General features: G+C 38.7%; 1 protein-coding gene across 2 annotated transcripts in view; it reads left to right on the top strand.

Annotated features, from left to right (window-relative positions):
- The window catches only part of GDA (guanine deaminase), an 88,180-nt gene extending 74,225 nt beyond the window's left edge, over positions 1–13,955 (top strand). Inside the window, exons 11-14 of one of the 2 annotated variants that reach the window (XM_076008630.1) lie at positions 3,963–4,109; positions 7,224–7,354; positions 9,040–9,081; positions 12,471–13,955. In XM_076008630.1, coding sequence (XP_075864745.1) covers positions 3,963–4,109; positions 7,224–7,354; positions 9,040–9,081; positions 12,471–12,596 — 446 coding nt within the window. In that variant the 3' untranslated portion in view covers positions 12,597–13,955. Of the gene's footprint in view, positions 1–3,962; positions 4,110–7,223; positions 7,355–9,039; positions 9,082–9,957 lie in introns of both variants that reach the window. The other variant, XM_012770900.2, reaches the window with a different exon arrangement.
- The last annotated feature ends 9,716 nt before the right edge of the window (positions 13,956–23,671 follow it).

Genomic DNA, 23,671 nt, shown 5'->3' with positions numbered 1-23,671 from the left:
CCCATCTCAGTCTGGATTTTTGCCCCACCATCCATGGCAACTGCCTCTGTCCATTCTCCCATGGGTGTTACCATGGCGATGTCCGCCGCCAACTCCAAAGGACACCATTCCGTTCTCACCACTGGCAACTTCTCAGCAGTATTTGCTGTGGTTGCCTACTCTCTCCTTTGTCCAGATAATCTTATCTTGGATTCAGTGAAACAACTTTGTCCTGGTTTCCCTTCTTCCTCTCTTGCCAGCCCTTCTTGCTCTTCTTTGAAGGCCCATTCTCTTCTTCCTGGCAATTCAAAAGCATTCCCCAAGGCTCAGTCTTGGGCACCCTCCTCTTTTTACTTTACATGCATATTCTTCTTAGGAGATGCCATCCACAAGCATGGCTTCAGGTGACTACATATATGCAGGTGACTCACAGATTTTGGTATACAACCTCTACTCCTCCTGTGAATTTCAAATATGCATTTTCAACTGCCATCCCTTAGACCCCTCTCGAAGGAACCCCCAAACTTATATTAAAGTCCCAAACCACATTTAAGCCCTAGTTCTCTTAACTAGGTCTCCTTTTCAGAGAATTCTGTTTCTCTAACTAGAAACATAGTCTTATCTTTGGAACCCCCTTTCTACTCACCTCTTCCCCATGTCTCAGCCAGTACAATGTCTAACCATGTGACTCCTGAATATCTCCTGAAACCACCCTCTCTTCCCACACCGACCAGTATCGCCTGATGCAAGCTGCCGTGGTTTCTGGCCTGAACTACTGCACTAGCTTCCTAGTGGCCCTTATACCCATCCTGGGCCCTTCCAGTCCATTCTTCTCTTTTCAAAAGAATCACAGTGAAAATCTGATCACATCACCGTTCAGTGGGACTTTGAATGTGTAAGCCTGGCTGCAAGGCCCACGAAGCTCTGCAAGGCTTGACATCCACCACCCCAGCCTTACCTTGTACTACTCGTTCCTCCCTACACTGGCTATCTTTTAATCCTCTCTGTGTTTCACACTCCCTTCTACTGAAAATCCTATGTGCATTCTTTTCCTCTGTCTGGAATGCCCTTCATGCTTCTCTTTATGCGATTGGGTCTTCTCGTTCCCGTCTTAGTTTAATGTCATTGCCTTAAAGAGGTCTTCCCTGACCATCCTATCAAAATGGGCCATCCACCTCCATTTTCCCTACCACTAAACACAGTTTATCATTAATACGAGTCTGCTTATATGTTTCTTTTCTTTCTGCCCCACAAGATAGCTCATGTGGAGAACCCATAAGTTTTATTTACGAGTGCTTAGATAAATCAAGCTTATAGAAGGTGCTCAGTAAATGATGGTTGAATAAATGAATGAATCTGTAAGAAATGAATATACACACGTAAAATCATTTATTTTTATCTTTCTATTGTCCTCTGGCTTAAGTTTTTACTATTGAATGGTTTCTTCAGGGTCTTCTCATAAATAACAGTGTCCTTGTGTTGACTCTGAAAAGCAAGTGATGGAGTCATTTTTCATCATGATGGGGGGTGGGGGAGGGGTGGGAAGGGCAGTAGATTTTCTGAGAAAATGCTTCCATTTTCCTTCTCCCTCCACACCATTCCCACCCTTTGGTCCTCATTCTCTAACACTTATCATTAACACTTATCATTAATACATTGAATTTTCTCAGCAACTGTTAAGGTTGATGATGTCATTTCTATTTTCTGAGAAAATTGAGGTTCATAGGTGCTAAGTAACTGACCAAAGGCCCACAAAGCAAAAAAAATTCCGCATCCAGTTAAAACCAGGTCTGCAATATGTGGACGCTCCTTATTTCTCTTTCCACCCTACCACACTGCCTCTAGCTGTATGATAACAACATAGGATTTCCACCTACATTAAATGTGCTGTAGATGAAAGAGAAAAGCACTAAGCTCATCCATTAGAGCAAGCTTCAGCAAGTTACTCTCGTAATGGAAATCCCTGTAATAAAAGCTTGACTCTTATCCTAATGGTCTTGACTACATACCATGATTTGTGTAGCCCAGGGTTCATTCTTTGATCAGCACAGTGTTATACCTTATTTAGCAGTTGTTTTGTTATCATAACATTGTCAGCCAGAAGAATATAGGATGATAAAATCAAAAACATAATAAGGCATCTCTCAATTATTTACAGTAAATTGCATGGCATTTTCCCCCAATCCATTCTTATACTTTCTATAGGGTTAATTTTGAATAGGTGTTAAGGAAAATACTACTTTTCATGATATTTCATAAAACCTTTTTTTTTATATAACTATAGGTATTTTAAATCTTTTATGTTCACACCATCCTGACTGCATTGCTTTTGCTTTTCTATGCTTTTCTTATGCTTTTCTACTTCCAGTCTTTATCCACATATTATGAAATATTTTTTATCTTTACATGTTTCCATATCATACAGTGATAGTTTTTATTCTGCTTTTACATTTAATACTTTGTTTTAGCAGTAAAGAAGAAAGTGGCAGACAAAATATTTCAAAGTTTATTGTACATTTTTATTTCCAAATTGTATTTGCTTTCATAGCTATGATAAAAATGAAGGTTTAATGGTTGGTTAATTACACATTAACATAGACTAATAAATAGATGTAATAAAACTTTTTAGGGAGCTAGATGATCCTCTAGCAATACTGTTCTGGTTAAGGGAAAACATTGTCTAAAGAAGTTCCATTGAAGTTTACCCAAGGACATGTAAGGCAGTTGAACACAAAATTGAGCTGCAATCTAAAATTACTACTAAAGAGGCAATTACTTTTTATTTTGGCAGGAAATATAGATACTAACAATTATATGCATCTACCTAGAAATGACAGAAGGAACCCTTAAAATATGGGAAGTGTATTTTATAATAGCTATACATTTATTTTCCTTTAATAAAACATGATTACTTGGCATTTATTTATGCAAATTCATTTTAATAACTTCTACATTCATTCTTATCAAAGGTAGTAGTTTATTTAATTATGATTAGGGACTTTATTTAAATTACTAAAAATCTCATTCCTCATTTAATGATGGACCACCAAAATATAAAGCTGTCTACATCAGCATTGCTCACTTATTATACTCATTTCCCAAAATATGTAAGTTCATTCCAAAAGCTCTTCTTAAAAATTTTCATGAAGAAGTAGCGTTTTAATTTCCCAAAGTTCTCATTTGGATTAGAATAAGTTAAGATAAATGTATAACTATGTGGGCTTATATTTGGACAATTTCTATGAGAGTTCAAGGGATAGTCAGAGATAAGAGTTTCTTCTCTTGGCTTTATTAACCACTTGGGCATTGTAGTGGGTTGACTTGTAGCCCCCCCAAAAGATGTCTATCAGAACCTGTTAATGTGACCTTATTTGGAATAAAGGTCTTTGTAGATGTAATTAAGGTAAGGATCCTGAGATGAGACCATTCTGAAATATGGTGGGTTCTAAATCAGCGACCAGTATCCTTATAAGAGACAGAAAAGGAGAGACACATAACAGACACAGAGAGCAGAAGGCTATTTGAAGGTGGAGGCAGAGATTGGAGTTTTACTGCCACAGGCCAAGGAATCCTAGTAGCTGGAGGAAGCAAGGAAGGACTCTTCTTAGAGCTTTTGTGGGGGTCGTGGCCCCACCAGCACTTTGATTTCTTCTTTAAAACTAGGACACAAGAAATTTCTGCTGTTTTAAGCCAGAAGATGTGTGGTAATTTGTTGCAGCAGCAGTAGAAGACTAATACAGGTATATATTTGATACTAATTATAGGTTTTGAATTTCTTTAAATCTTAGTCTATGGCTATCCTGTTTGTGCAGATAGGAGCTTTTATTTAAAAGACTTGAATACTGAAGTCTTTGACTATATTATTCAAATATATTGAATATGTATTGAAGACAGAATATCTGTCACAAAAACCAATCTTAAATATCTATTATTCCATTTATCCTTATTAAGTTACTGTTTTGGCTTTATTTTATCTACCATAGATGTGGCTGGTGGTTATTCATATTCCATGCTTGATGCGATCAGAAGAGCAGTGATGGTTTCCAATATCTTTTTAATTAATAAGGTAAATGATAAAAGCCTCACCATCAAAGAAGTCTTCAGACTAGCTACTCTTGGAGGAAGCCAAGGTAATGACCATTTTATTTTTCTGTCAAACAATGTACAGCCATGCCGATCTAGGTCCTTGGATGTAACATGAAGGTGCATGACAGTGGTAACCGGAGAATCTAATATTCATGACTGTCATAATAATACCAAAAGCTTAGCTAGTAAAGTATATGTTCAAGCTTGCAGTGGGAGAATCATTTGTTCAATGAACTCACTGTCTTTGGAAGAATAGATTTTGATGAACAATTATCAAATTAATTGTTTTAATGGATATTATGTTAGTCACATGCATAAAATAATCCATTCTTCCATTTAGTCAAATAACTTGCTCTCTATTGGTCTGAGTGGTAGGCATAATAGTAAAATAATAGCCAAGACTTACTGAGCTCTTACCACGTGATAGGCACCATGCAACATACTTTATGTATGTTGTTTAATCCTCACAACTGCTGTTATTAATTCCACATTACAAATAAAGAATCTGAGTGAGGCTTACACAGCTATAAAGCTACAGTGTACTCTGATTCAAATCCAGAAAATCTGATGCCCAAGTATAGGTTCTTACCTTCCACCGTTCCACTATGATATCTTCTTATATAAATCCCTGCCTAGATTATGCATTTGGTTTATATACTTAAGTATACTCATTACTCAAACCTCTTTAAAATAATAAAGATGTAAAAATATAGTTGTTTGATATGCAAATACTGTTCATCAGCTTTTCCCAGTTCTCACATGTAACTATAATTTTGTGGAAAAAATAGAAATTGGTAATCGTGTTGCTTTAAGTCACTTTAGAATTATAGTGTAATCTGAATGGATGATAGTGAAAATAGGATAAAACCATAGATAGCTAGTGGGAAATTAAAATTTACACACACACACACACCCCACACACACGTAGATAGATAGATGTAGACTTACAACAGATACCTTGGGTCTTAGAAATGGAGGGTGATAGTGGCCAAGAGTATCCTGGCAAGAGAAACTTCCCAGCTCTTCCTTAAGTGTTCTGGGCCATGGTGAACACCATAAGGGACATAACAAAAAAAGCAAGTAGAGATTATGTTTTTACATTTCCCTAAGTCATATGGTTTCATCTTCTAAAATTCCAAGTTTTAAATCATCCATTCTTTTAATAAGTGTGATACCCCTTCATACACACCACCATTGTATTTTCATGTTGGAATTTGAGTTCAACTAGTTGTTCTTCCATCTATTTTCATGGTGCAGATGAGGTGTATTTAAAATAGTGCTTTTTAAATTCTAGGCTCTCTGTGAGTTGCTTCATCAGCATCCTGTTTCTGATCAAGCCAGCATGGAGTACCCACCAAATCATTTCCCTACTTTGCTGTGTAGCTTTTAAGTCTATTTTCTGGACCGCTTGGCTTACTTTTATGGGATTTCTTCTCCCTTAGCTCATGCCTCTACTACAGCGTGAGTGAAATAAGATGAACAGATTCCTGTGTAAAGTGTAGCGTTTCCCCAGCTCTGCCATGGCCATTATATTCACTTCCCAGAAGATCAAGACGTGTATAAATCATCTTCACAGGGCCAATATTTGCTCCAAAGGCAGCAAAGCTGCATTTCTTGACGTGCATTTGAGTTGCATACTAGCCCAGCTGGTCCTATCTGCAACAATTTGAATTTACATCAATTTATAAATTCACTGAAAGCAATTGTGTCTTTTTTGGTCTTCAAGTTCGAATGAATTGTCCAGTTAGTTTATATATTTCAGACCCTGGCAAATGTACCTGGTTATCTGGCCTATTAAACACATGACAATTTTATGTTGAATCCAATCATTAGAAACTCACACTCGTCATCCTTCTCGGTCAAGGGCAAAACGAAGTAGAGTGCAATCAGCGAAGGAGGAGAGAATTTCCACTGATATTCTATTACATACAGTTCTTTCCCACACAATTAGTAGAAGTTACCTAACTACTTTTAACGTTTCTATTTTCACACCCCTGTCTTTCAGTGAGTTTTTTAGCTAAAAAATCTTTTCTTTTCTGAGAATAAAAGAGTTGCCCTTTTAATAAACTCTTAAGAACAAATAAGATTTCTAAATCAGTGCTTAGAGAATTGCCAAGACTTCTGGACACATATGCATGGAAATATAATGTATCAGATTTTGCCTAATAGGAATAATTGATTAAATGTTTTCATATCAGACTATATCCTAATAGTGATAGAATGCAACGAACACATATAAAAATTGAAATAAATAACTCCAGTTAGCCTTCCTTTTGCATGTGTTTGCATTTGTGACCTCAGTGTACAGCTTGCTCAGATTCCAGACTTTAAGGAGCTTTTAGATTCAGTACTTTCCTTGAACAGGAAAGCCAATTACTCCCATCTTCTGAAAGTAAATCATAAAAATGAGCGATATTCTTCTGTGGCATCCAGTAATCATGGAGCATGAATTGTAGCTATGAGATGGGCCAAGTCAATAGCCGTTATTGATTTATACCCTTTTTTAGAAAACCATTCTTCTCTGGCAACCAGCAAACCTTTGAGGTTACAAAGAGATTGGTGTGCTTTCAAAAGTATGGGGACTTGCATTATGAAGTTCTGTTCAAGTGAGGTTTTTTTCTATTTAAAGGATTTAAACTACGAAATTTATGATGGATATGCCTGCATTGGCAAATATGCAAGAGGATAATTATTTTTTTATTTACCCAAAGCTCATCTTACATGAAAATAAATCTCGGCAGCTATTTCATGGAACAAAGCGAACAAAAAAAGGCAAGGCAAGGCGTTGGTGTTGCTAGGGGAAATAGGAGGGAGAAAGAAGAAAGGTATTATGTTAATCATCATGTTTCTTAGAGGGATAAATGAAAAGAAAAGCTGGGCTATGAAGTGCCCCAGTGGAGCCGAAATAGAGAGAAACCATCCGAATTATGATCGTGGTGACAAAGGGAACTGTTTTATTCTCAGATCTTGCTTTCCTGTGCTTACTCTACTTTCTATAAGCGGAAGTCTTGGTGGAATGAGAGCACTTTTCTGCCTCACTAAGATACTAATATTTTTTTCTAATGACTTGTTGGCAATGTTATCCCTCCAAACTGGGACATTAGCATGGTCTGATGGCTTCAAATACTGACAGTTTATTCACCTGTTCCCCTTTGTAGCCCTGGGGCTGGATAGTGAAATTGGAAACTTTGAAGTGGGAAAGGAATTTGATGCCCTTCTGATCAACCCCAAAGCATCCGACTCTCCCATTGACCTGTTTTATGGGGATTTTGTTGGTGATATTTCTGAGGTAAGTAGAAGAAAGCTAATCAAAAGGCATTTATTTCATGAAGTAGTCATAATAGCTTCCCTGTAGAAAAGAAAATAGAAATGGAAACATTTTAATAGAATGCAGGAGAATCTTAAAAGGGAAAGTAGATCCTTTTGATAATTATTACAATTTTGTAACAGCAATGTTAAGAATAATGATATTAAAAAAATGTTGTTTTGCATGTGTTTGTATATTTAAATATAATTGGCTATAAGCAACCATAACATAACTGACACTTCTTGAACACTTGCTATGTGCCTCACAGGCACATGATTAAGTATTTTCATATATAATTTTGTTTAATCATCAGAACGACTGTAAGAGAGGTAGGTACTATTACTATCGTCATGTTAATTTATAGGAGCAGTAAGGCTTAAGGGAGGCTGAGTGATTTGCCTAAGGACTCCTGGCTAGTGATTAGTGGCAGAGTTTGGATTGAAACCCAGGACTTTCTGACCATCAGAGGCTTTGGCCACTGTGCTATGTCAACTTTCTTAACTTTATAAGAAATTCAATTTTGTTCCTCTTATAAAATGTCTTTCTATGGATAAAATGAGCTAGTTCATCTTACTTTAATAGTAATTCTTTATAAGATATTGAACTTTTCTTGAAAAACAATAACTGTTGCCTTTGTAAATTGATCTTCTTGTGAGATAAACGTAATAATAAAGATATCATGTTGAAGTTCTTATAAGAAAAAATCTGGCTTATTTGAAGTTTGTACCATTTGTTATTGTTGGGGAGGAAAAATATCTTTTCCTCTACCCATCTTAGGTTCAAGGCTGAGGTCCCTGTAACAAGAGACAAATTAACAAGAGAAAAGCATACAAATTTCTTTAATATTAATTTTACATGACACAGGAGCTTTAGTAAGGAAATGAAGACCCAAAGAAACAGGTAAACATGGATATTTTTACGCTAGGTTTGACAAAGAGTGAAGAGTCCATGGAGAAATGAGACAGGGCAAAGGGAATATGATCTAATGGTAGTAAGCCACTTAGCAAGGCCTGTTTGTTGAGATTCTTCTCTGTGACCCTGTGTCTGCAGAGGGAAAGATGGCTTTTTCCTCCAGGTATAGGGAGGGTGCCTCTCCCATGAAGGTCTTCAGAGCTTTAGGGGAAGGTCAGAAAATCCTTCCGAGGTTTTATGACCTGCTTCAGGGAGAAGGGTGAGGGGAAGGTCAGAATGACCTTCTTCCTTTGATTTTGGGCAACATGTCTCAAACCCATCATTATTTTCATATTATTTATTCTTTTACTTTTGTATTAGAGTGAATTTCTGGGAGCCAGGGCTCAGTGCCACTCCTCTAGTCATTTTTGTTACATCATACACCTTTTGAAATATTTGAATTATTTCATTAAATTAATTTCTTTAATTTATTTGATAGGTTTTCTCTGATTTCAAGGTTATACACCAAGAACGTTCAGGCAATGGATAAATATTTGTTAATAGACAGTGAGTTATTTTGTTGTCTTAGGAGGTTTTTGGTTTATTTTTTTTTTTCTTTATTAGGCAAAAGCCCATTTCTTTCTTAATTAATAGAAGTAGATTTTGCCATTGAGACATAAATGTATATTTCTGGGCTTTTCCAGCCCCTATTGGCCATGAATTTACTTTTCTAAATGTATAAACTATTCTTTCTTATTCTTTATTTTCTATTTTAGGCCGTCATCCAGAAGTTCCTTTATCTAGGTAAGTGGATGTATGTCCCTAAGCTTAATAGAATCTCTACTCATGATTTTCTTGGGCATGGCTTTCTGTCTTTATCATCTCCTATATTAAATCCTATGTATAATCATTTGCTCTGGGTCATTATTTTTTGTTAACACTGCTCAGCATCAAGCCTATTTATGGCACAATATTTAAAGGAACTATTAATATTTGAAATGCACATGACTCTCTCCAGCTGCAAATTCTAAGCTGAGGAATGGAAGACCACAGGGGAAGAGATCTTTGTGTCCAATCCTCTTGCACTCCTTCTGTAGCCCGCAGCCTGCCCTACCATGTTGTTTTGTGTTAAATATGTAGTGGAGTCTTGCCACACACACTTGTGACGCACTCACACTCAGTTCTATTCCCTGAGAGAGAGAGAGACACTAAGCAATGCGGAAGATTCTGCTCTGCCTCCCCGTTCCATTGAGTGAGCTCAGTATGGAGTGAACTTGAGGTGAGAGAGACACGTGTGTTAGTTCTCCCATGCGTAGCTTCTGCAGCCCATTCCTGTCACCATGCTGACTGTGATTCCAGAGTGTAAAGATAACTGTCCCTTTTCCAGCTGGGGCTGGGATGCAAACCAGCCACTTCAAGCTGAAAGAACAGCTATAGTAGGGGTTGATTCCATTTTATGTGATTTCTGCCTTCAGCACAGAATTCAGACCCCGATCCTCAAATTAACCATGACGTCTTCTAGTGATCATGTCTTCCTGTCCAGATGATAAACAATCCCAGAGAGAGAAGGGCAGCTTTTTGTGTGTGTCCTCTCTTAGAAATGTCTTTTTTTTTTTTTTTAATCTCTCTCAGAGGCAATGACAAATTATTGACACAGAAGCATTTTGTAAATGATTGCTTGATTTTTCTTTCAGGAGACGACCGAAATATCGAGGAGGTTTATGTGGGCGGAAAGCAGGTGGTTCCATTTTCCAGTTCAGTGTAAGACCCTCGGGCAGCTGCGAAGTTCTCCTGGGATATGTGATTCTGCATCTCCCTTGCGCCCAGGTGGAGTTAGAAAGTGACAAAATAGTACCTTGTTCTTGGGATGACTATCTCTTTCTGTGTCTAGTTACAGTACTCACTTGACAAATTGTTTGGAGGAAGTTGCACTAATTCTCAACTCTGGTTGGCAGGGTTCGTAATTTCGTGAAAATGTCTCCCTTTTGAGCTGCTCAGATTTACTTTAAGCTCAAACAGAAGGGAACGTTATTGCTGGTGGTGGTTTTGTTATGAGATTTAAGTCAAATCTTTTTCATATTTGGAAATGTGGAAAGAAAAGATATTTCTATACGGTTAGGTATTTTGAGCTAATAAATGCGAAAATTAGAAAACTGAAAATGAACCAGTGAGTATATTTTTATGAGAGAACAAAAGTTAGTCTGTGCGCAAATGTTGGAAAATCACTTCAGAATGTGTTTGAAAATTATATACTGAGCATACTAATTTAAAAAGAGAATGTGTTGAATTTTAAAATGTGTTTCTGGATTGACCTTGTGTTTTGGAAATTTGCACTTAATGGAATTTGCACTTCAGAGATATGTTATTGTTGTGCTTGCCTTCCTTGGGGATGAATGTCAGAAATTGAATGCTACGTGCTTTCTTAATATAGTTTTGTGCTTCAAAGTGTTTGACAGAAGTTGGGTATTAAAGACTTAAGTCTCTTAGGAACATTATTCATATAACTACATGGCATAAATAGTTGTATTTTTGTGTACTTTAAAATCATCTTCATTTATAACTGTGTGATGTTATAATTGCTTCCATTTTATTAGAAGAGAAACAAATTCCACACTCCAGTGTTGTATAGGCTGGAGTCTTCATAAATTGGGGCAAGTACCGAGCATTTAGGAGCTGCTAATGCTAACAGGAAGGGTCCCATTACAATGGCCTAGTCTACCCAAACACTATGCCATAGTTGCTGGAAATTTCGTACTCAGATATCAATTTACTAGAATTTCAAAATGGAAGGATAAATCCTGTTAAGGAAATATTATGAAAAATCTTTAAACCTTGTATATTTAAAGCACTCTATTTTCTAATTTTATCCAGTTGTCTATTTCCTTATAATTTTCAGGACGTTAGAATTTTAGGATCATGCGAAATACATAGATACCCCACTTAATGTTTGTTGTATTAATAGGACTTAAGCTATATTAGACATCTAGGAATTAAAGCAAAGAATATTTTTATTTTTCCTGACTAATATAATATTGTTTCTCATAACCTAGAATTAAAACCAAATTATGGCCTTTTGATAAATCCTTAAGAAGTATCGATATGAATGTTACTTAAATCCTATATTTTTCTTATTTAATTCCAAATACTATAAACAAAGAAAAGGAATTGACTTTCTTAATATATTATTCCTAGAGCTTAGATGGGACTCCTTAATTTTACCTTATAGTAGAAGACTTTATACAATATAGCTAACTCCACATTTACAGAACTAGAACACAATTCTTCCTTCTGTAGTATTAATTTTATTTTCACATATTCATGCTAATTCAGCCCCAGTGTTTTGTTTTTGTGCCTGGTAGAAACACTTTTAGATGTGATTGTGTACACACTATATCTAAAGATAGAACAAAATTTTGGTCTTATATTTTTTAAAAAATAGCAGAATTTGTTTTGTGGGATATTAAGTAACTCAGTAAATCCAGTTTTCAGTCTCAGTCTGTATTTCCAGTATTTCTAATTCCTGAACCATGTCAAAGATGCCCTACCAAATTTCTCCCCATTTCTGTACAGTGCTAGCAGGCGTTTTCTGCTCTCTCTCTCTCTCAACCTCTGCCGAAGAAACTTGGCTACATTGCATCGTGTCCAACCAAATGAGTAGGCTTAGGACTTGAGATGAGATATGTAAGATCCTCTGATAGGCAGCAGTTGCTTTCAGCCTTTGCAAGACCCTACACTTTTACCTTCCTTAAGGGTGTATATTTTGATGTTGAACATCAGTTTTCATTTAGATTTAAGATTCACATGCAGTAAATATAAAGAAATACAGCATCACAAGCAGGAAGAATGGCCATATATAACCATTCTGTCAAATGTTAAATTTATCACCGGTGGTGTGTTAAAGGCCTGACTATCTTTTCTGGTAAAAGTAGAATGTGTTGAAATGTTTACATGTACTTTGATCTCTCTGTATCACTTAGAACTTATGTGTTTTATTTTTCCCCAAGTGCAGTGTTCTTGAATGTTACTAATTTTTTTCCAGTACCACAGGCATTAGCCATAACCATGGCCAGATTTTCTGCACTTTGAAATGTTGCCTTTGCCTGATGTAGTTTGACTTTCTCTGGAGAGTCACAATCCCAAGCCAATCCTATCTGTCACTTTGTGTTTGAATATTTTGCTCTCTGACAGGAAAGAAAGAATTAAAAAGTCTTACCTGCCTCCTCACCCCACCCTCCAACATTTGCCTCATGTTCTATGGCATTTTCAACCCAATACACTTTTAAAAGGTAAAAAAGTATTCGAAAACATCAACTATCATAATTTTACAAAATAGTTTTGCAACCAAAATGCAAAAGTAGGCTAATCAGCTAGGGTGAATTTCATTTTCAAGCAAGACGGAAACACGGGCAATAGAAGATTAGGACGGGAAGGTTGTCCTAAACTGGGACCCAGGAGACCACTTCCTTATTTATCGTCTCAGCTTCTTTTCTAGTTGAATTGTCAAAGGTTTTAGACTCCAAGCGGGTATCTTGGAACAAGCTTGTCTTCGTGCTAGAGGGAAGTCTTCCAGGTTAATGTGAGCATTGAATCCCACTGAATCTCTTTTTTACTTCAGTGAGAATTCTACCTGTTAAAGGAAAGAAAATGGTTGGAAACTCCCCGTTTTGCTTGGCGGACTTTGAAGTGTGCCCTTGAATATCCCCGTTGGCAACTGCAGCTGAGATCTTAGAAAGGAAACATAATGGGTGTGAGATCTAGCAATGTAATTTCAATCTTCACTCCCTACCAGCCTCTCCCTATTTTAAATCTTTTCACCTCAGAACCAGACATATGGAAAGCTTTCAAGGCAAGCTAGGAGGAGCAATGTATCCGCTCTACCTTGTGCTGTATGTGGGAGAGATCTTGGATGCTTCCAGAGCCTGCTGGACATCTTTTCATTGTTATCCATTTTTAAAGTTGAGGATGATGCAGGAAACAGTCACATGTTTTTATAAAAAGTGTTCTTAGTTATTAAAAGGTGGACTAAGATGTATGCCATGGGCAGTGACTTGAGATTATTTTCAAATTGTGTAGATTGTTATACATTTTTGAAGATTTTTTTTTTTTTAGGCTTAAAGATGATATTTACAATCCCAGACTTGTTAGCCACTTTGGGTATGACTGTGGACCTCACGCTTTCTAATGTCACTAAAGGAGAAGTATGGAGAGACGTGCACAGATGAAAGGAAAACCTCAACACGGGTCCCCATGCATGTTTTCATGTGTGGCCTCACCTCTCTTTTCCTCCCACAACCCTGAGTGCATGAGGTCGAGAGTTAGTTTGTGGATCTAGTCCAAATTTAGTGAAATGCAAACACCAATGGGGTCAATGATGAAATTAAATATAAATTTCAAGATCACTTTCATAGTCCACAGGGTGCAAGTGACTAGGGGCAGGTATTATTCTTAGCTCAGCTGATATGTGATGGTGAATTACTTGTCCATTTCCTACTCAAAAGCCTGTCAGAAAGCATTCTTTAGAGAAAACCACCTTACCTTGTTAAACTCCAGATTGCTGCCCTTAAGAATATATATGTATGTATTCATGGGGACATTTTTTTCTCAATATTTGTATGACTTGCTTATTGTTATTGTGCTAAGCGAGCTCCTTTGTGCTTCAGACAAAAATAAATGAGATTTTGTGTTTACGTTATTTTGTTGTTGTCGTGAGTTTTCTCTGTTTGGTTTTGTTGTGAATTCTGTCAATCTGCTAGAAGGGGGAATTAATCTTGCAATGTTTTTCTCCTTTTAGTGTGAATTTTAAGAAATTGAATAGAGGCCAGGCGAGGTGGCTCACGCCTGTAATCCTAGCTCTTGGGAGGCTGAGGCGGGCGGATTGCTCAAGGTCAGGAGTTCAAAACCAGCCTGAGCAAGAGCGAGACCCTGTCTCTACTATAAATAGAAATAAATTAATTGGCCAACTGATATATATATAAAAAATTAGCCGGGCATGGTGGCTCATGCCTGTAGTCCCAGCTACTTGGGAGGCTGAGGCAGAAGGATCGCTCGAGCCCAGGAGTTTGAGGTTGCTGTGAGCTAGGCTGATGCCACGGCACTCACTCTAGCCTGGGCAACAAAGTGAGACTCTGTCTCAAAAAAAAAAAAAAAAAAAAGAAACTGAATAGAATATTTAGCTGTGGGCCAACATGTGTACCTTCCATCCTATGTTAGTTGTGATACCTAGCTTTTAAAATTTAAGGTATAATGTCCAGCCCTTTAGAATCAGATTGCTGTTGCTTTTGATTTCAGCATAGTGTATATTTCATATATTTTAAGCCACAACCCAGAGTGAGAAATGCACTCTATATCAAGAATCAGTTAGCACATACATATGTGTGTGTATATTTAAAACAAAAGTTTCACAGAATAATACTTTCTCTCACTGTGATGCCCTGAGCTGTTTTCTATACTATTTTATTCTATTTAATTTTTTTATGCTCATGGTAATTCTCCAGTTGGTTTCTTGAAACTCTAATGAATCAGCACCTGCAGTTAGGAAGCAGTGTTCCAGTACCTTCCGAGCTATGTTTGATTCTAAGCTTGGCCACTGCCTTGCTGCCTTACCTAAAGTCTACATGGCTCCATTTTCTCCTGTGATATGGGGATGACGTGAGTATCTGCCTTAGAGTCATGAAGGTTAAATAAAATGATACACAGCACTTAGCATCTGGGACATAGTGAGTGCTCACTATCTGGTAGTTGTTATCTTAAAAATAAGTACAGACTGAACAGAAATAAAAATAATTACAAAAATATTTTTATCAGTTTGTTTTTTAGAATCCAAGTCATGTGATATTAAGGATCCCCCAGTACACGAAACACTCTGTATCTTATTTTTTTCCAATATAATTATATGTTTATCATTTTTACTTTATAACATGGAACATGAACAGAGTAGTAGATTTGGTCTATAAATTCACTTCCAATGACTGAGTAACTTGTAGGACAAGTCCCTGGATGGCATTTGGTGACCCAGCTCTTCCCTACTTTCTCTTTTGTAGTTCTCGAAATAACTGTAGAACATGCTGGAAATGCAACATTTTGAGATAAGGAGGATTGGCCAGAACAGTTGGGGTTCTGTTCCTGTCCCTCCTAGCACAGGATGTCCTATAGTATGGTAGTCCCCCACATGCCAAGTATCTGCTAAGTATAAAACCCAGGGCACAGTGTGCTTTGAAGGCCTTGGCCACAGGCAGACTGGACTCCACCTGCCCTGGGCAGCTACCCCAACCCTGCAGGACCTGCTCACCACGAATCCTAAGCTTCTGTTGTGGTTTGGTGCCTCTCTGTGAGTAATAAAGTCGCTTCACTTAACTTGTGTGGTGGTTCTGTCTCACCAGACTTGTGCCAAGTGGTGGCAATCAAAGTCCAAGATGCAGTGGGCAAGGTGACCCTGCTTCACACAACTTACCAAGCACTTTTTTTTTCTCCTAAAGAGAGATTTAGCCAAAATACCCAGAAGAGAAATTTCATGTGCGTCATTTAGCAATAATACGCGTCCAGTTTGCACACTGTGGACATAGGATACTGCAATAGGTAATTCATAGACAGGTGTGAATTACTGTATGGTACTAAATTTAGGATTTAAATAAAATAAGATTTGGACATAAAATAAATACACGCCAGTAGCAAAACGGGACTTGTGGCAGGGCGTTTTAAGATTTCATGAGAAGGCCACTCAGTTGTTGGAACAGAACCAACAAGTAACTGTCACTCACCACTAGGGGCAGGTGTTTTGTTTTAATTTTCTTTTAAAATAAAAGAGAAGTGTTCTGTATCCTTTAAAGTGATAGGATAGCACTTTAAAGTGTAATGAGTATTTTTTTATTACTGATTCAGACTTAAAACGCCTTTTACATCCAACCCTGCCCCTAACCTACAGCATCATTGTAAAATTACATTGAATTTATCATATTTTTAAGATTTTTTATGCTTCTATAATAGTTGAGTCTCTATTTTGGAGGAGGAAGATAGATAGGGAGCTCAAAGCAGTATCTTTAGGGCAAAAACGTTGTTGGGAAGTTCTTCAGTCATAACTCGGAAAACAAATGCTTTTCTCCCCCAAAAAAGTGGTTAAAAAAAAAAGGAACAGATCTCATGTAATTTTGCAGACCACTTGGGCTCTCCCCTATCGCCTAGATTTTGCACGACCCTGCAGAGAGTAAGCAAACATCTGTTCCCTGTCTGCAGAAACAGAAGCCAAAATCATAAGCAGTGACATCAAATGAGAGAAATAAAGGCCCTAGGAAGATTGTCATTTGGTCAGATGACAAGACATTCTCATGTACTTGCTTGAAAACTGGAACTTGCAGCTTCACTATGAAATTAATTTCTGTCCTTTTAGTCTTGGCCAGTCTCCAAATCAGACTTTTGCTTAACTGCTCTCAAATAAAGCCTCAACTCATAAAGGAATAACCCAAAGAAGGGTTTTGTTCTTGTTTTTTTTTTTTTTTTTTAATTTGCTGTCCTAGGGCACTTGAGACACTTGAAACAGCGTTAGTGTTTTTGGTTTGTGTTTTTCTTCTACAAAAGTTGGTTCCATCCACACCTGAGCTAGGGTGCAAATGCAGGGTGGCTTTGTGCTCGTAAAACACTTTGAAAACCTTGACTGAAGCACATAAACAGATAAAAGCATGAGAGGCTTTTGTTATTTCAAAGGAAAATTAAGAGGCTCAGAAAAAAAAATCAGTGCACATACTTCTTTCAATTCATAAACACTTTCTTCTTAGCAGAACTATGAAAGATAAATTGCTCAAACCCTCCAGCATCATAAGCGTGTCCTGGCATAATGCAATGACAAGCTATCCATTCAATAAAACCCCATGGTAGTGACTCAGAAATATTGGGAGCAAGAGAGAAACTATGGGGTTTAGGTTGTTTATGTTTTGTTTAAGTTGAGTAATAGATTCTTTTATGTCAGCCAGGACAATTTGGCAATCTCTTATGGATAGATTATTTGTTGTAACTTAAAGGGGGGAAACTCATTATGTAGAAACTTATACAAAATCTTCATGTTCCTATAAAATTACTGCCCTAATTAAATAAGAAGTCAGTACAAATGAATATAAAATCTTCATTTAATGTCATTAGTGGTACTATCAATCATTTACCATGGCATAATTTAATCCAAAAGAAATTGTAATTAACCCACCAAGTTGCCCTGCAATGTACATGGCTGTTCTCTTAGGGTTTTTCATGTCTTGGTAAAATTTCATCCTTAAAAAATAATGAGTTGATTTTTTAAAATATAGAAATCCATACATAAAGAAAGCACAAAATAATGGCCTATTAAATCATATATCATTTACTACTCAAGAGGTTGGTAAATTTTATTTTATTTAATTTTTTTTTTTTTGAGACAGAGTCTCGCTTTGTTGCCCAGGTTAGAGTGAGTGCCATGGCATCAGCCTAGCTCACAGCAACCTCAAACTCCTGGCTCAAGCAATCCTCCTGCCTCAGCCTCCTGAGTGGCTGGGACTACAGGCATGCGCCTCCATGCCCGGCTAATTTTTTCTCTATATATTAGCTGGCCAATTAATTTCTTTCTATTTATAGTAGAGGTGGGGTCTTGCTCTTGCTCAGGCTGGTTTTGAACTCCTGACCTCGAGCAATCCGCCCTCCTTGGCCTCCCAGAGTGCTAGGATTACAGGCGTGAGCCACCGCGCCCGGACTGGTAAATTTTAAATAACATTCATTCAAGCAAAAATGTTGCTTGAAGAGCATACTAGATACCAGGCACAGGTCAGTTTTGAGGGTTGAAAACAACCTTCCTCTCTTCGAGGAACTCACGGTCTAAGATGGTTGGTGAGGAGGAATGTGCAGACAGGGCGACACATTAAGTTTACGCAGGGAGTCTAGAGAGTTAAGGGTGCTTAAAGCAGGTAACTGGAGGGCAATGGGTATACGTGGGCAAGGATCACAGGGGGCAAAGGATGGTGGTGAATATCTCCCAGAGGAAGTGACATCTGAGCTTGGAAGAAGAATAGGAATTTATTTTCCATGTGAAAACTCTCAAACAGGTATTCCAGGCAGAGCACTGAGCATGAGCAACAGCAGCTTGTCATAAAGACTTGATCTCGGCAAAAAGTAAGATAAGGTGGCTCACGCCTGTAATCCTAGCACTCTGGGGGGCAGAGGGGGGAGGATCGCTCGAGGTCAGGAGTTCGAGACCAACCTGAGCAAGGGCGAGACCCTGTCTCCACTAAAAATAGGAAGAAATTAGCCAAACAACTAAAAATATATAGAAAAAAATTAGCCAGGCATGGTGGTGCATGCCTGTAGTCCCAGCTTCTTGGGAGGCTGAGGCAGGAGGATCATTTGAGCACAGTAGTTTGAGGTGGCTGTGAGCTGTGAGGATGCCATGGGAGTCTAGCCAGGGCAACAGAGCGAGACTCTGTCTCGGGGAAAAAAAAAAAAAAAGAAACGGCTGTCACTTCATCAGTCACTTGTCCACTCCCCGCTGTCCCCCCAAAGCCTCCTAAGAGGCTCCGTCCTCTGCATCCAGAGGGGCACCATGGCCTTAACTGGAGCCTGCCAGGACCCAGACCAGCCTCTGCTGACGGCCTTCTTGTCTCCTCTGGCAAGAGTCCTGGGGATGAGTCAGGCGTGGCGGAGTCTGGGGTGAGATGCGAGGGACGTGAGATGTTTAAAGAAATAAATAGTGTTAAGTTCAGCTGGAAAAATGGCCAGTTCCCTCTGTGGCGACAGTCACACTTCTGAAGATGGCTTCATGGACTGGACACCAATTGCAGGGCAGCCTTGGGAGCCATGTGCTGCAGGTGGCAGGGCCACATCCTGGGAGGGGTCGGGGCACTGAGTCACTGTTGGAGGAGGGTCTTCCCCCTTCTGGAATACATGGATTGGAAGGAGACAAGTGGCCCCAAAGAAAATCCAGGAAATGTTAAGCATTGCCAGGTCTGGTGTTGAAATCCAGGGCTGTTAGCCTGTACCGATGTGGAGGCCTTTTAGGGCTCTGTCCTGCCCTCCTGCACGAAGCAAACACAAACGAGCTGGGGAGCTTCCAGCGGCGGGAAATCCTGTGACATTTGTAGGCGGGATCGGGTTTCCCTGCTGCCAAAGAAAGCTTGGACCCAGGAGAATGAGCCTCACCCAGGGGTGTGGACGAGGGTGACCTCCACTGCAGCACGTCCCACCGTTTCGCCCTGACATGCTCGCGGGCACAGAATGGGTAACGACATGCCACTGCTGAGATCCCCTAGGCTTCCTGCAGGCCCGGGCAGGGGTTAGAGCAGTCAGAGCTCACAGCCCGTTTCCTCTGGCTGCGGTCAGCGTTTTCCACTCGCCCACATGCACTGTATTAATGGTATCACCTTCTGTTTTGGCAACGAGCAAAGTTAGAAAGCACTGTCTTCTAAAACCTGGTCCCCAACCCGCTGATGGCCTGTCCTGAGTGCCATGCACTTGTTTGTGTCGGAAGCAGAATGTTCCACACCTGCAGGGTCCTTCGCGGTCAGCTGTGGCCCATGCAATACTAGCAGCTGGAGTCTCACTTTGTTGCCCGGGCTAGAGTGCTGTGACGCCAGCCTAGCTCACAGCAACCTCAAATTCCTGAGCTCAAGCAATCCTCCTGCCTCAGCCTCCCGAGTAGCTGGGACTACAGGCATGCGCCACCGTGCCAGGCTAATTTTTCTATTTTTAGTTGTCTGGCTAATTTCTTTCTATTTTTAGTAGAGATGGGGGTCTCACTCTTGCTGAGGTTGGTCTCGAACTTCTGACCTCAAGCAATCCTCCCCCAGCCTCGGCCTTCCAGAGCGCTAGGATTACAGTTGTGAGCCACCACGCCTGGCCTAAACACAACAGGATGTCTGTGTTTTTTCTCTTTAGGATTAATTTTGATTTATCTCTTTCTCATTTAACTGCTGTTATTTAATTGATGCTACATTTGTTCTTGTTGACTAAGATAGTGTTTTTCAAATATAGATGGTGTGATTATAATTCCCATGAATACGTTATTTCTACTTCAAATCTATTTCCTCTACAATTAGAAGCTATAAATATTTTGATTGAAATACAAAGTTCACTATATTTAAACCATAACTGAAATTTGACATGACTGGTGAAAAATTTTGAAACAATAAAGATTATATGCTAAACTTAAGAAGACTGCTTATTCCATTATCCAAAGCCAATTTGAACAGATAACATTCTGACTGCAGGATGAAACCACTGTCTAGACTTTTCCTACATTTTCCCTCAATGGCTACTCAAAATTATTTTAACCTTTTAATCTTAGCTAGTTTTCACATTAGGAGTCACATGTCAAACCAATCCTGTACATACCAGTGCCAAATCTTTTTTATTTTTTTCATGTTTTTATTTATTTATTTTAGAGATGGGGTCTTGCTTTGTCACCCGGGCTGGAGTACAGTGACATCATCACAGCTCACTACAACCTCAAACTCCTGGGCTCAAGCAATCCTCCTGCCTCAGCCTCCCGAGTAGCTGGACTACAGACACACACCACCATGCCTGGCCCTAGAGTTCCACTTTGAGGAATTTATTCCACACACAAACACAAGTATATTTTTGTGACTGTAATATCAAAAGACTGAGAACAACCTTAAACTCCACAACAAGGTATTGGTTCAATACCTTGTAGTATTATATAGTTTAAAATTTTCCAAAGCAGTTGCCTCCGGAGAGAGTGGGAGGTAAACTTACATTTCATAGCATTCTCTTTATATTTGTACCATGTAAACTTTGTAGTGAGTATATGTATTGCTTATTTAAAATATACATACATTTTAAAAAATAAAAAGTAAAAACTAACATTGAGGTAATAACAATAGCCAACACTTAGTGTGGTGCTTATTCTATATGCCAAGCATTATTTGAAGAGATTTATTGAATCAACTCATTAAATCTTCACAAAAATCTTAGGCTGGGCACAGTGGCTCACACCTGTAATCCTAGCACTCTGGGAGGCTGAGGCAGGAGGATTGCTTGAGCCCAGGAGTTTGAGGTTGCTGTGAGCTAGACTGACGTCATGGCACTCTAGCCTGGGCAACAGAGTGAGACTGTCTCAAAACAAACAAACAAATAAACAAAAATATCCCCCAAAACAAAACAAAACAAAACTTCACAAAAATCTAATGGGAAAGGACTATTATCATTTTGACTTCATAAGGAAGAAACTGAGGCCACAGAAGTTAAGTAACTGGGCTGGACTCTAAGTCAAATAAAGGACATTAGTGGGACAATTGGTAAGATGTGAATAAAGTTTGTAGATTAGATCAGTGATCTGCAAACTTTCTTTGTAAAAGACCAGACAGTAAATATTTTAGGCTCTGTAGACCAAGCAATGAGGGAACTTCAGAAGATCTCTGTCACAAATAGTTATTCCTGCATTTGTAGCACAAAAGCCGGCATAGACAATATGTAAAAATGAGCATGCTGTGTTCTGAAAAATGTAATTCGTGACATTGAAATTTGAGTTTCATACAGCTCTCCTGTGTTAAATAGTTCTTAACTGTCTAAAAGCATTCTTAACTAGTGGGCCCTACAAAAAAGGTGGTGGGCTGGATTTGGCCCTCTGGCCATAGTTTGCCAACCCCCCGGGTAAGATAACAGTATTGATCATTGCACTCTGGTTATGTAAGAGAACGTCCTTGTTTTCAGGAAGTACTCTTGGAAGTATTTAAAGTGTCATCCTCTTTCCAACTTGTCTTTGCAAAGTGCCTATCCAGCCCCCACACCTGCACTGTTGAGGAACTCATTTTAAGCAACTGATTTAATTATAGAAGAACAGGCATCATTAGAAAATAAATTTATCAGTTTGAAAGAAAACATAGTCCCAGGTGAGCCAAATGCTAGAATAAATACAATTAATTCAAAGTAAATACAACTGGCTTTTTGGTACAGGATTAAAAAATTGCCATTTTTCAGGTGTGAGATTGATAGCAAGCCGTCCAGCAAGGTGGAGACAATCTTTAACCAGTGCACCACCTAGTGGCCAAGGCTTGAACAGACGACTGTGAAACCAGTCTTCCTCCAAAAGGGGCAAGTGCAGACAAAAAAACCAAGTTGGACCAGGTGCCGGTGGCTCACGCCTGTAATCCTAGCCCTCTGTGAGGCTGAGTCGGGAGGTACTGCTTGAGCTCGGGAGTTCTACGCCAGCCTGAGCAAGAGTGAGACCGCATCTCTACCAAAAAGAAAAAGAAAAAAAAAATACATTAAAACCGCCCCCAAAACCCAGCTGGGTGTTGCAGTGCGTGCCTGTAATCCCAGCTAGCCAGGAGCCTGAGATTTCTCTGTAGAGCCCAGGAGTTGGAGCTTGCAGTGAGCTATAATGACATCACCGCACTCAAACCAGGGTCACACAGTGAGACTCTGTCTCAACAAAACAAAACAAAAAAAAAAAAAAAAAAGAAAAGAAAAAAAGAAGTTGAATTAGCTTTGATATCCAGCAGAACAGAAATTCATGATTTTAACAAAAGCCTAAGATGTACAAAAAATTATCAGGTTATTTTTCTAGCAGGAAACTTGGCATATTTGTTTTCCTATGTAAGAAAAATAAATAATTTGTTAGGTTGAACCCAAACTCAATAATAGATCAACCATAAAGAAAATTACATTCTCAGTGAAAATAAATATAATTTATTTAATGTCCTTAGTGAAGACAATTTCCCAAGGAAAAAAAATGAAACAAAACCATGAAAGCTCAAATGGCTTGCTTGAGTCACTTCAGTCCCTAGAAGATGAAAGGCAAAGGTTTGTCCATCAGAAAGGATTCTAACACAAGTCACACTAAAAAGTCATGAATTTCCATGAGCATATTAAATTTGGCATAAGAAGTTAGAATATAGGCCGGGTGTGGTGGCTCATGCCTGTAATCCTAGCACTCTGGGAGGCCGAGGCGGGCGGATTGCTCGAGGTCAGGAGTTCGAAAACAGCCTGAGCATGAGCAAGACCCCGTCTCTATTATAAATAGAAAGAAATTAATTGGCCAACTAATATATATAGAAAAAATTAGCCAGGCATGGTGGCGCATGCCTGTAGTCCCAGCTACTCGGGAGGCTGAGGCAGGAGGATTGCTTGAGCCCAGGAGTTAGAAGTTGCTGTGAGCTAGGCTGACGCCACGGCACTCAATGTAGCCTGAGCAACAAAGCGAGACTCTGTCTCAATAAAATAAAATAAAATAAAATAAAATAAAATAAAATAAAATAAAATAAAATAAAATAAAAAAGTTAGAATAGAGTTAAACTGTTTTACACATTCACCAAATATGATATTCAACAGCAGTGCTTATAGTTTGGTCAATTATTTTAGATTCCTATGGATACATACATGATTTGAACCATATGGCTTGCTTTAGCTTCTGAAAACCAACTACCAATTGATAGCATTATC

This window comes from Microcebus murinus, chromosome 12, assembly GCF_040939455.1.
Source record: "Microcebus murinus isolate Inina chromosome 12, M.murinus_Inina_mat1.0, whole genome shotgun sequence".
In the NCBI taxonomy this organism is placed as follows: domain Eukaryota; kingdom Metazoa; phylum Chordata; class Mammalia; order Primates; family Cheirogaleidae; genus Microcebus; species Microcebus murinus.
The sequence above is the reverse complement of the archived record's forward strand: the minus strand, read 5'-3'. Positions and strand labels throughout refer to the sequence as shown.